A 12,759-nucleotide genomic window follows, 5' to 3' on the forward strand; every position below is an offset into this window, starting at 1 on the left:
TTTTCTTCTGAAATGAACACAACCATCTTATTCAATAGACACAATATGATATCATCAGTTAAGGCTTTTGCCATCTATAATCTATACTACCACTCTAAAGTAAAATCCAAAATTAAGCAATAACACCTAAAGCTATTTACTGAACATACTGTTGTGTCGTAAATAAAGAGTCCAAATCCTTTATGGTAATTATATTCCTAACTCTACTATCAAATTCATGGATATCTTGCCTCTGTCTGAAAACTAAAATATTTAATATATAAAAATTAAAGTAGATATTAACATATTAAAAATTTCTCTTACTAACTTCTGAGAACTTACATTAAAATCCCAAGACATAAAACAACATACCTACATTTTAATAGTTTTCTAAGAATTGGAGTTAGCTATTTGCATAAAAATTTCGGAACATTAATGGACACATTGAGGGCCTTATGTCATATTTGAAGAACTTAGAGGATGGTTTAAATCCACACCCCACCCCACCCCCTGCAAAAAGACTTCCTCTCCTACTTTAATATACTACCAAATATTTTCAACCAAATAACATAAGAATATGCTTTCAAAAACACAAAGGGGGTATTATCATCCCATTATGAACCAACCTAAACATCTGAGTCATAACTTCTAAAATAAAACTCAGAAAAAGATGCTGCATGGTTAAAACTATTAATATATATTGAAGACAAAGAGTTTATTTTTCAATAAGAAAATAAGAGAGCCCAACCTGATCTTGTATGCTTGCCCAATAGAACTTTCCACTATAATTAGTATTCTCCACCTCTCAGGGGAGGAGCTTAAACTCAGGGGAACCTCAAGAAGTAAGGGAGAAACAGTATAAATACTGCAGGACAGCTCTGGAGAAGGTACCTTCTGCACTGCTCACCTGGCCACAGGAGGGCTCAGAAAGCTGCCAAGAAACCATCTTCAGGAATTCCTGGCACCCAGGTGAGTCTATGACTTGATGTTCTGGTGGACTTCCATGGTAGCTTGTTTGGAAACGGGCCTCGATAAATCAACTCTTTATTTTTTTGTCATTTAAAAAAAGTGACCTTCCACTAAAGTGTACTCAGAAAGTTCAATCCACATTAGTCTCTATAAGAAGATAGTCCTAAGAAAACCATATTTGTAAAATTATGTCCTACTTAGTTTATTTTGAAACTGCTGGATATTTCAACTTATGTTAAAGATCTTAAATTATTAATACAGGTATCCAATTATAGTTTCTGTATTTCTTCTTCAAAAATCACTTCAGTTTTACTGGATTACTTGAATGTGGTTTCCACTAAAAACTGAGACATATATTCATATAACTAAAAATTTCTAATTCTGGTTTATGGAATGTATTAAAAACAGAAAGGATAAGGTAAAAAAAGGTAGTTAACAAAATAAAGAATTCATGTGTTCAACTACAGACAAATAAAACAGGTCAATAACAAGAAATGATTCTTTTCTGTTTTTCAGACGCCATCTGAGAACATGCTGCCACAAACAGCCCTTTTGCTGCTAATGTTCTTGAACCTGGTTCATGGAGAATTTTATGCTGAGCGATTCCAAACACCTACAGGCATAAAAGGCCCACCACCCAACACCAAGACCCAGTTCTTCATTCCCTATGCCATAAAGAGTAAAGGTAAACTTTATATATTTTGCAGTATTAACTAACTGGTTATTGCTTTCTATAATCTTAATGATCTCTTTAACAAAATGCCTTTTTTTTTTAAGATTTTTTTAAAAATTTTTTTTGACAGACAAAGATCACAAGTAGGCAGAGAGGCAGGCAGAGAGAGAGAGAGAATGGAGGAAGCAGGGTCCCTGCAGAGCAGAGAGCCCGATGTGGGGCTCGATCCCAGCACCCTGGGATCACGACCTGAGCCGAAGGCAGAGGCTTTAACCCACTGAGCCACCCAGGCGCCCCTAACAAAATGCTTTTAACTCTATTTGGTGTTAAATTATCTTCAAATTCCTGAGTTTGTCCAAAATAATAAAGCAAAATGATTTATGGAAAAAGCAAGACTATTCAAGAACATTAATATCCTTTCCACAGTGAGTAGAGTAGAAAGATGTACCTGAAGAAAATTAAGAACTTTTATGTTTAAAGCTTTTCCCTCCATTGATGCTTCCGCACAAATAACCAACCATGAGGGAGAAATATGGATCCAAAACAAATTAATCAAGTTTAAAATCTTAATGAGAAAAAACTGCCAATTACACCGAGAGGAACAGGTTTAGGTATCTAAATACTTAACCATCATTTATTTGTACAACCAATTCGGCCAACACACCAATATATACAAAACTGAGTTCTTAATTACCAAATAAAATCTAATGCTTTCCACAAAATTTAGTAGGCAAATGAGGCAACAATTTTCCTATTTATACATTTTTTAAAGATTTTATTTATTAATTGAATATATATAGAGAGAGATCACAAGTAGGCAGAGAAGTAGGCAAAGGGGGGGGGGGGAGCAGGCTCCTCGCTGACCAGAGCCTGATGTGGGGCTCGATCCCAGGACCCTGAGATCATGACCTGAGCCGAAGGCAGAGGCTTAACCCACTGAGCCACCTAGGGGCCCCCCTATTTATACATTTTTGTATGGGTTAGCTGTCAAATACACAGACTTAATTGCTGTGTACTAACTGTGGGGCCTCAAGTAAGTTACTCACCCTCTCTGTGCCTTAGTTTCCTCACTCTTAAAAAAAAGCAGCAGCAGCGATCTCAAAGGGCTGTTAGGATGTGTAAGTGAGTTACTACCTGTAAAGTATGCAAGTATTAGCTGTGTTACTGGTACTTCTCTACTTCCTCACACTGTGGTAGTATGGGGGGCTAGCCTTAGATAGGTTTTAGTTTTGTTCTTGAATCTTTCCCCAGCCATTCAGCTTTCTCAGATATTGTGAAGAGAACTGAGAAAATGTATATGCACACTCCTAACAGATCCTCAAGGAAGGGCAATTATTAGGGTTTCTCATTCACTAATTCCACTGAATGACATCAGGCACACACTACCTGAAAAACATCTACTGAATCTAACTGCATAATCTGAACTGATTTTAAGATTCAAGTTTCCTTTCCTTAGTATTTTTTCATTATAGTTACATATTTCACCTTGCAAATAATGCTAAGGATATTTGCCATAAACTTTACAAATAGCGCTTTTGGAGACAACCATGTTCAGGAAAGTAAACATACAGGATTATCTTCTTAAAAAGAAAGATGAAATTTAAAACATTTCATGAAAGGTAGCTTAATGTTTAAAAATAAATGCACAGGTGTGTCACAAAAACTCCTGAATGTCTCAAAATACAAATAAAATACGAGAAAGAGCAAAGTTACAAAAGAAACCTGCTACTTTCCTTGAAGCAATGAATGGCAATTCATGTGAAATGCTACGACATACATCACTGGGTATATCCCTATAATCACAAATTCATACTCTTTGTAGTTTACCAAGATCATATGAAACCGCCTTGAGTTAAAAATCAAATGCACCCCTTGTAGAAGGTTAAAAATGTTTCTGTTTTTCCATCTTACTGTACTGCATTATCTTGCCTACTTCTGCAAAATAAATGAAAATATGTATCTTACGAACAAATGAAAAGCTTAGAAGCTGCATTTCAACTGCTAAATTCACTACAGTCTCTACTTGATGATACAGGTGGAAACTCAAGGACATCATCCTTCACTGGCAGGCACTAACGTACTAAAAGAAAGACAAAAGTCTACGATGTATACACATATAGCATTAGGTTGACAACAGAAATACAAAGAGTGCCTGTGTGATTCCTGGGCCCATCTGTTCAACACAGGTTCAAAGAGGGCTCAGCCAAAACACACCAAATTATGCTGCAAAGGAATGCAGAGCTGTGGCCCCATGGGTGCCATATTCTGACACGATCAACCACTATTTCAATTTCTGGGCATTTCAGAAACTTCTTTGCTAGTAATAATTTTTCCTTGAGGATGATATCACCCTAATCTTTCATTTTTTTTTTTTTCCATTGGCAAGCGACAAACAGGGGCTATCCCTTAAAGACACAACAGAATTCATTCTTTCTTGCAACAAGAGGTGGAGGACCTTTGAGGGCAATATTCCAAGTGACTGAGATCACCCTATCCTCAGACTTCCAGCCTCAAATGATGGTCTATGGAGTCGTTTTCATTTTTTTTAACATTTCATTTGTTTTTGAAAAAGAGAGAGTGTGGGGGGGGGCGGGTGGAGGAGGTGGAAAGAATTCCAAGTGGACTCCAAGCTGAGCACAGAGCTCGATCTCATGACCCTGAGATCATGACCTGAGCCAAGACCGAGAGTTGGATGCTTAACCGACTGAGCCACCCAGGCACCCCACTATGTAGTCATTTTCAGTAAGACTGTTTTTCCTCCCTATTTTAACAGTTAAACAGATTTCCAACCAGACTAAATGATTTTTAGTATGGATAAGATCTTTAGGAGATTCAGAATAAGATTCTGAAGTAAACCCCACAGTTTGCATTTGAAAAAAAAGGTGCTATTTTTTTCTATTTATTCATCTATTCTATTTGTAATGTATTACACCTCTTTATAGACATTTAATGTATATACTTTATAAAGTCAATCTATCAATGAGATATATATATTTACATATATGTGTGTGTGTGTGTGTGTATATAGAGAGAGAGAGTTCTTTTCCACAAATTAACTTTCTCACAGTCTTCTTCCTGATGTCATTTTCTGAAAACCCATGAGTGAATAAAGTTCCATACATTTAAATATTTACAAAATGAAATGTAGTAACTCTAATTAGTACAAAATATAAATATCCAAGTCTAAAATAATTTTCCTATTTTAGCTTATCTATTTTAATGATTCTGCTGTGTATTTTATATTTCATTTGTCACCAAATGTATTTCAAATATGAGGAATACCCAAGAGAATAATATTAGCAACTACTATTGGCTGACTATTTCTTACATGCCAGTTAATATGAAAGATTTTTTAAAGTATTATAATGTACCAACAATTGACAGTTAATATGAACCATACCCATAAGCATATGTTTTCAAAGGCAATTTATAATTCTTTTTTTGTTTTTTTAAATTTGTAATTCATTTAATATTAGTTCCAATTTAGTCTTCACTCTGATTTCTAAAGCCATTAAAGATTTAGATAAAGTTTAAGTATATTAATTAATCACTTTTGTACAAGAAACATGTGGCTCAAAAGTCACAGCCATAAGTCATTCTCAGGGTTTTGACCAAATCATTCAGAAACTATGCCATTGGCTAAATCTACCATAACTACCAACCATTTCCCAACAGTAAAAGAATTTAAATAGTATAGGCAGGCATTCCAGCCATCTTCTTGAAGACTTATTAAACACAAAATGATTTAAAAAAAAAATTTTTTTTAAACACAAAATGATTTTAATTTAAGTTCTGCAAATAGACTTTGAAATCGTATGTAATTATTGCCATTTTTGCTAGGAATTAAAGAATTTCTCTGAGAAAGAAAAGACTATTTCATACTATATGCTTATGATAATTATTGCCTAAAGATCCTCTGATATGAGAGTATTTTCCCAATTACATATCCTAATACCACAATGCTCTGTTAATCCCCACCTCTGAATGACTAAAACCAAAACACTGGACACCTCCTATCGCAGGGACACTTGTTCTACTCCCTTCATGACTGAAGCTCTTGTAAGATGCGTCCTGTGCTCCGCACGCTGTGGTCCAAGAGCCCTTTTCCCATCACAGGCAGTGAATGAGCCATTTCTGAACTGAATTCATAGTATCAGTAGAAGTACCTGGTTCAAATGGACGCATACCTCTATGAAATCAATAATAACTATGTGCATTAACCAAAGAAAACTTTAGATAAGCATTTTAATGCTATTTTATATACCCTGCCCACTGGATCCAGTTCTCTTTGCTGCAGTGTTAAGTCAATGAAAGGAGGGTATAGGAGCTCACGGTATGTACTGAGGGTGAAAAAAATCAACCTACATTTGGACTGTGTTCGGTAGGCCGGGGAAGATTTTCTCACCGGATATCTTACAGGACAGCTTTTGTGAGAGAAAACTGTCATAGTTCTTAAATACTTTCCCATTTATTCTGCATTTGTCTTTTTCTTCCTTTCTATCAAATACCTTTTTTCCCCTTTCCTCTCGAGGTAGATGACTTTCCCAAAATAAATGGGGTAAATACCTCACTGTACTCTTATTCTAGATGAATTCTTCAACCCCAATTTATTTTCCTGGATAATGAGGATGTAATGAAAGTATTAGGGTAGCCATGGTCTTATGAACCATCCTCTCTGGCATTGTTTTTAAATACAATATAAAATGTATTATCCGAAATCACAGTCTGCCAAAATGGACTGACCGACAGTGCGAGGTCATCACTAACCATCTCTCGGGCATGTTTCTTAGGTGTATCTGTAAGAGGAGAGCAAGGTATTCCTGGCCCACCAGGCCCCGCTGGACCTCGAGGGCACCCAGGCCCATCTGGACCACCAGGAAAACCAGGACACGGAAGTCCCGGACCCCAAGGAGAGCCAGGGTTGCCCGGACCACCGGGACCATCGGCCACTGGGAAGCCGGGTTTGCCAGGACTCCCAGGAAAACCAGGGGAGAAAGGACCATCTGGACCAAAAGGAGATATGGGACCAGCTGGTTTACCAGGACCACGGGGCCCACCAGGGCCACCCGGAATCCCCGGCCCAGCTGGAATGACTGTGAGAGGAAAACCCGGACAACAAGGACCTGCAGGAGCCCCGGGACCCAGGGGCTTTCCTGGAGAAAAGGGCACACCGGGAGCACCTGGTGTGCATGGACAGAAAGGGGAAGCAGGATACGGTGCTCCTGGACGCCCCGGTGAGAGGGGTCTTCCAGGCCCTCAGGGTCCCATGGGACCACCTGGCCTTCCTGGAGTGGGAAAAAGAGGTGAAAATGGGTTTCCAGGACAACCAGGTGCCAAAGGCGATCGGGGTTTTCCAGGAGAGAGGGGACCAGCTGGCCCACCAGGCCCCCAAGGTCCTCCTGGGGAACGAGGACCCGAAGGCACTGGAAAGCCAGGAGCTACTGGAGCCCCAGGCCAGCCAGGGGTTCCTGGGACAAAAGGTCACCCTGGGGCTCCAGGACTAGCTGGGCCCCCAGGGGCTCGTGGCTTAGGGAAACCAGGGTTGCCAGGCCTGAAGGGACAAAGAGGTCCCATTGGCCTTCCAGGAAGTCCAGGTGCTAAAGGGGAACAAGGGCCAGCAGGTCATCCCGGGGAACCAGGTCTAACTGGACCCCCTGGAAATATGGGACCCCAAGGACCAAAAGGCATGCCAGGCAACCAAGGGATTCCCGGTCCTAAAGGTGAGATGGGGCCAGTGGGGCCTGTAGGACACCCTGGGACTAAGGGAGAAAGGGGTTCCTCTGGGTTAGATGGAAAACCAGGGTACCCAGGAGAACCAGGCAGCAGTGGTCCTAAGGGAAACCAAGGGTTACCAGGCCCAAAAGGGGATTCTGGAGTTCGGGGACCTCCTGGTCTCCCAGGCCCTGTGGGCCCAGCAGGAGCTAAGGGAATGCCTGGACACAATGGTGAGACTGGGCCAAGAGGGGCCCCTGGAATACCAGGAACCAGAGGCCCCATTGGGCCACCGGGCATTCCAGGATTCCCTGGATCTAAAGGGGATCCGGGAACTCCAGGTCCTCCTGGCCCAGCGGGCGTAGCAACTAAGGGGCTCAATGGTCCCACTGGGCCACCAGGGCCTCCAGGTCCGAGAGGCCACACTGGAGAGCCTGGCCTCCCAGGTCCCCCGGGCCCCCCAGGCCCCCCAGGCCAAGCAGCCCCACCTGAGGGCTTCATAAAGGCAGGCCAAAGGCCTTTTGTTAGTGCCAACCAGGGAGTGACGGGAATGCCGATGTCTGCTTTCACTGTTATTCTCTCCAAAGCTTACCCAGCTGTAGGTATTCCCATCCCATTTGATAAGATTTTGTACAACAGGCAACAGCATTACGACCCCAGAACTGGCATCTTTACCTGCAGCGTACCAGGGACGTACTATTTCTCCTACCACGTGCATGTGAAAGGGACCCACGTGTGGGTGGGCCTGTATAAGAACGGCGCCCCTGTGATGTACACCTATGACGAGTACACCAAAGGCTACCTAGATCAGGCTTCGGGGAGCGCCGTACTCGATCTCACGGAGAACGACCAGGTGTGGCTGCAGCTGCCCAACGCTGGCTCGAGCGGGCTCTACTCCTCTGAGTACGTCCACTCCTCTTTCTCAGGGTTCCTGGTGGCCCCTGTGTGAGCGTGCTCCCGCCGAGCTCATGTAAATCGGCTTGAGAAGGCGTTCCCCCAACGCCACCGTGCCCCACAGAAAGCATATGGAGGTAGGCCAAAAAAAAAAAATGGGACTAATTTTGATTTTCCAAATACAGATTTGAGCTTTCAGACCAACCAATTCTCCCCCCTGCCCCCGAAAGTGCGCCGCAGCGGTCAACAGGGGGAGGCCCTCCTGAACTTCTAGTCAGCGGTCCCGCGGCTCCTTAAAGTGTTCTGTGAACTCCTTCAGAACTTAAACATTCCACCCTGAAAGTCCTACTAAGCTAAACAATTTAAATGATCACAAAGAAACCCTGAAATGTGACACTAAATTATGTTAAATTTGATTTTGGAAATTCAGCTTTTTTTTTTTTTTTAATCAGCCGATTACCAGGAGAACTTCTAGGAAACATTTAGAGGGTATCATATACTTGAATACTCAAATTTAAAAGGCACTGTATACCCTAAGATCTTTCTGATAGTGCATTACTTGAAGGCTTACATGGCCCCTTCATCAAGATTTATTCAAATGTACAGGTGCACACAGACTTCTTACAACTCTAATAAAAAGCCAAAAGATGATGTTAAAATAAATCTGAAATGCAAGGTGCTTTAGCCATGAATCTTTTCAGATTTTTCTGTGACTCCAGAAAAGCTTTCTATATACCCGTCACAACTTGGAAATGGGTGTCTAACCTAGTTTATTTATTTAATACAAGTGTGATTAATTTGATTTAATTCCATGTTGAGTCTTAACAGATGATGATTTTGTGGGTTTACAGAACATCGCCATAAGGACCTTGAGCCTCCCACTTTAGTGAAATTATTGCTAATGTCAAGGGTTTCAAAATCTGGCTAGAAATGAAAAGATGTGATTTATTTATGCTCTGTACTGTATTTTTATATTGCTGCTTAAAACTTTTAAGCTGTGCCTCACTTATTAAAGCATGACATGTTTTACCTACTCCTTATTTACAATGCAATAAAATAACTTCAACAGATTTTTATGCTGAATTTATTTGAGAGCAGCAATTTGCTATTCTCAACTATTCTCTTTTGAGGCTTTTCGCTTTACAAAGTTCATTAAGGTAAAACAATAAAGTGGTGGGTGGCCTTTACAGTTGTCATGGATACTCCCCTCTACTGGGGTGGGGATTCGCACACACCCCTCAGCACTCCCCGTGGACTACAAAAAGACACCCACAGGACCACATGGGACCTACCAGCCAGGGCTAGGCGCCGGTGACCAGGCACAGAAAAGTGAGACAATCTCGCCAAGCAGTGATTTCTTCAGGAAAGCAAAGAAGCAGGTGGCAGAGAAATATGCAATTTGAAAAAATATTTGGCAGTTGCTAGTTATTGCCTTGACATGTTTTTAGTCACAATATTTAGGATTATTTTGATTACTTAAATTACCATTAAAAGGAAGGCAGGCAATTTTATGTCAATCAAAGGCAACCTTTTTCTAAGCTGAGAAACACTGTTCTTGAGCATCTAACAGTCCACTGGGTGACTCAGGGCAGCCTGGTTCGAGTCCCCGAGGTAGCCTATGACAAAGCATCCCTGTATGCCTTAGAGATCCTCCGCATAACCTTACCCGAGATGCAGCTGTGAGACCCGATGTGCAGCCTGGCCATGACTCTGCCCCATTCTGAGTCAACCAGTCCTGTTTTCCAGCAATGAGAATGGAATTCTCATTCTCCCTACCTGTCTATAGCTACTACGCCCATGGTTCTAGGGAGTAATCCTCATCACCGAGCCAGGAAACAGCACAGCTGGAACTCCATTCCAGGGAACCCACAAAACGCCCCTTCTGGCAGGCCAGGGAGAGAGAGCAGAGCTCAGAGGACAGGCAATTGTAGCCATGGAGCAGACATGAATAAAGAACCTCTTAAAATATAAGCAGTACCAACTTCATAGCAAAATTTTAGATAAAATGAAGTCCTGATTGAGGAACATGTCAAAATAGGTAACTTCAAAGTAATTCACAAGCCGCGCAGCATTTAGCAAACATCGATTAGAAAGTCTCCTATCACATTACTCACCCTTAAAAGCTGACATTTTATAATTGTGTTGTATACCAGCAACTATATCCTTCCAAAAATCAAATGTTTTTTGACCATTGTTCCGCTGAAAAAAAAAAAAATCCCAAATGTTAACATGTAATGTAATAACATGTAATAACACATGTAATAATTTTTTAAGCACAGTAAAAAAAAAAAAGCAGGCAATTACGATATTGCCATAATCTAAAAATGGGACTCATATTTTAGAAAAGATAACAGATGAAAAAACACATTCTTGGAATGGGATTTTAAGAAGAAAGATCTTCCAAGAAAATCACTACTACGGATACATATATACACATGCATATAACTAAATATTAATATGGCTCATATGGCCTAAATAAAATAGAAATTTCTACTCAGTGTGAAGTCTAAAAATTATATATTTTAGACACAGGAGTAAATTTACAGTGTTATAGCTTTCTGTACCGCGGCATCAATGGGGCTAAGAAGCCCCAAGTCCTAAAGTCCTAAAAGCTGGTTACTTTAGAATTCAATGCACACTTACCTGACTTTAATAAAAAAGAGTAGAAAATCTCCACAGGAGAGATGAAGGAGGTTCCAAATCCAAAACATAAACCACTTTTATTTAGATTTTTTTTAAACCAGGAAGCAAATAAACATTACATTGAAATACATAACCCCACAAGGCCTTGCCGTCTTGGAACCATTATTAACCAGTGTCCTTCTACCTAAACAAAGATAAACTACTAGACATTTGTACCTAATTAAACTCTTGAATATCTGAAGACTAATACATTTGCCTGAAGTCACTATGGATGAAAAACTGACTCCATCTTATGTAAATAATAACTTCTACATGATAAAATAATTGCTCAACGGAAACTCACAAACACATGACTAATTCTGGCTCAAAAGAAAACCACTATCCATGTTCTATTATTAACATGATCGTTATGATGTTCAAAGACAACATATGCAAAACTGAAAAGTAATTCTGACATAAAATTGGTGTCTGTTCACAGGTATATTCAATATATCTAATAATAATAATCATATTCTTATTCAGTAATATAATAATTATATTCCTAAGTATATTCAATAATTTATTCAATCTTCATAAACAGTACAAAGTCTATACATATCAAACTGCTCAAAATGAGGAACTTAAAAACTTCATCTCATTTTTTTTGATTTTGTATTATTTAGAGTGCTTAACGATGGTGGGATTTTTAAAATTATCTTTAATTATTTTTTTAAAATCTGCTAATGAAACCCAAGAAAATATTCTTTCCATCTGTGAGGTATTTTCTTTTTAGACATTTGCACCCCCTGCTGGAGAAGAGGTTTATTATCCCTGAGGGGAAAAATGGTCAGGGCTATTTAATTTTCCCAAAATATCTGACCAAATTCTGTTTTCCTTCCTCAGTCACTTCCAAAACCACAAAGAGGAAACTGAGTAAAATCTCAACCCAAAAGACATATATAATTAAGTCCTCTGATTTATGACTGAATACCTATTGTAATTTATGAAAAATGAGTCCCTGCTCACCTTTGTTAGAGAGTCCACCACTCTGGCACATAGAAGCGCTCCTGGCAGGTCAAAGTAGTTATCATAAAAATAGTATTTTCCTAAAAAAGAACAAAATTTTACACTGGGAACAAATGGCTCATTTATGTGACACACAGAAACTTGGCTGAAGAGACGCCAGACTTTGGTCTGGTTCCTTAGAGGGGCCTCTATTTCAATTCAGAATAGCTCTAGTACAGGTGTTCACTGTCTTTTATCTTTTAAAGAAGGGTTAAGCTATAAGAAAATTAAAAAATGACAGCCCTAATTCAAGGATCTTATGAAAAAAAATTTTATGTAAAAACGAAAACTAGACTATATGTTAACCATGAAATGGATTATAAAACAGCCACAATTTATGTTACCAATGTCATTGAATTTCAAGACAATCAGCCTAACACTGGAGCACCACGAAGTCATTTGCACAACAGCCCTTCTCATATCTGTGCTGGCTGGTCCATCTTCAGTTTCATGTGAGGACAACCAGGGTGATGAGAGGAATAGACAACAACAACAACATATCACATCATGTGAGGATATGGTGTACTTATCTGGGAAAAAGTCAGGTGCACAGAACAGGGACGGTAGAATCTCAGGGAAGAGAGAGATTGATTTATTCTGCTTGACCCTAGGACAGAATTAAACTTGAGCCCTTCCTTGGTGCAGATGTCTCTTTTGAATCTGCTGTCCCTGGGCAGACCCTTGATGACCCATATTGCGTTCCTTTGGCTCATGTTTGAGCCCAGTCACTGCTGTGCTTAATGGCATCATCCCACCTCAAGCACACCTGTGTCATTCAGTCCCTCCAGAAGCCTGGGGAGTCCATGTGGCTCATGTGGCGAGCCTCAACCAGAAGCCAGCAGGAG

The 12,759-nt window shown here is 40.1% G+C and overlaps 2 protein-coding genes across 2 annotated transcripts in view; one reads left to right on the forward strand and one right to left on the reverse strand.

The window, feature by feature from the left end:
- The window catches only part of LOC111158216 (5'-nucleotidase domain containing 1), a 135,290-nt gene that overhangs the window by 108,779 nt on the left and 13,752 nt on the right, over positions 1-12,759 (reverse strand). Inside the window, exons 5-6 of the mRNA XM_022520133.1 lie at positions 11,876-11,955; positions 10,342-10,426 (exon numbers count right to left, since the gene is read on the reverse strand). Coding sequence (XP_022375841.1) covers positions 10,342-10,426; positions 11,876-11,955 — 165 coding nt within the window. The remainder of the gene's footprint in view (positions 1-10,341; positions 10,427-11,875; positions 11,956-12,759) is intronic.
- On the forward strand, positions 1,480-8,282 carry LOC111158215 (collagen type X alpha 1 chain). Its single transcript, XM_022520132.1, has 2 exons — positions 1,480-1,633; positions 6,412-8,282. The coding sequence occupies exons 1-2, from the start codon at positions 1,480-1,482 to the stop codon at positions 8,280-8,282; spliced, it is 2,025 nt and encodes a 674-aa protein (XP_022375840.1).

This window comes from Enhydra lutris, unplaced genomic scaffold, assembly GCF_002288905.1.
Source record: "Enhydra lutris kenyoni isolate GAN:26980312 unplaced genomic scaffold, ASM228890v2 scaffoldscaffold58, whole genome shotgun sequence".
Taxonomy (NCBI): Eukaryota; Metazoa; Chordata; class Mammalia; order Carnivora; family Mustelidae; genus Enhydra; species Enhydra lutris.

What these genes read in the sequence shown, in the direction of transcription:
- LOC111158215 (XM_022520132.1), top strand. Translation starts at nt 1,480, where the DNA reads ATGCTGCCACAAACAGCCCTTTTGCTGCTAATGTTCTTGAACCTGGTT. An exon ending in CTATGCCATAAAGAGTAAAG is followed by an intron (nt 1,634 to 6,411) that starts GTAAACTTTATA and finishes CATGTTTCTTAG; the next exon opens with GTGTATCTGTAAGAGGAGAG.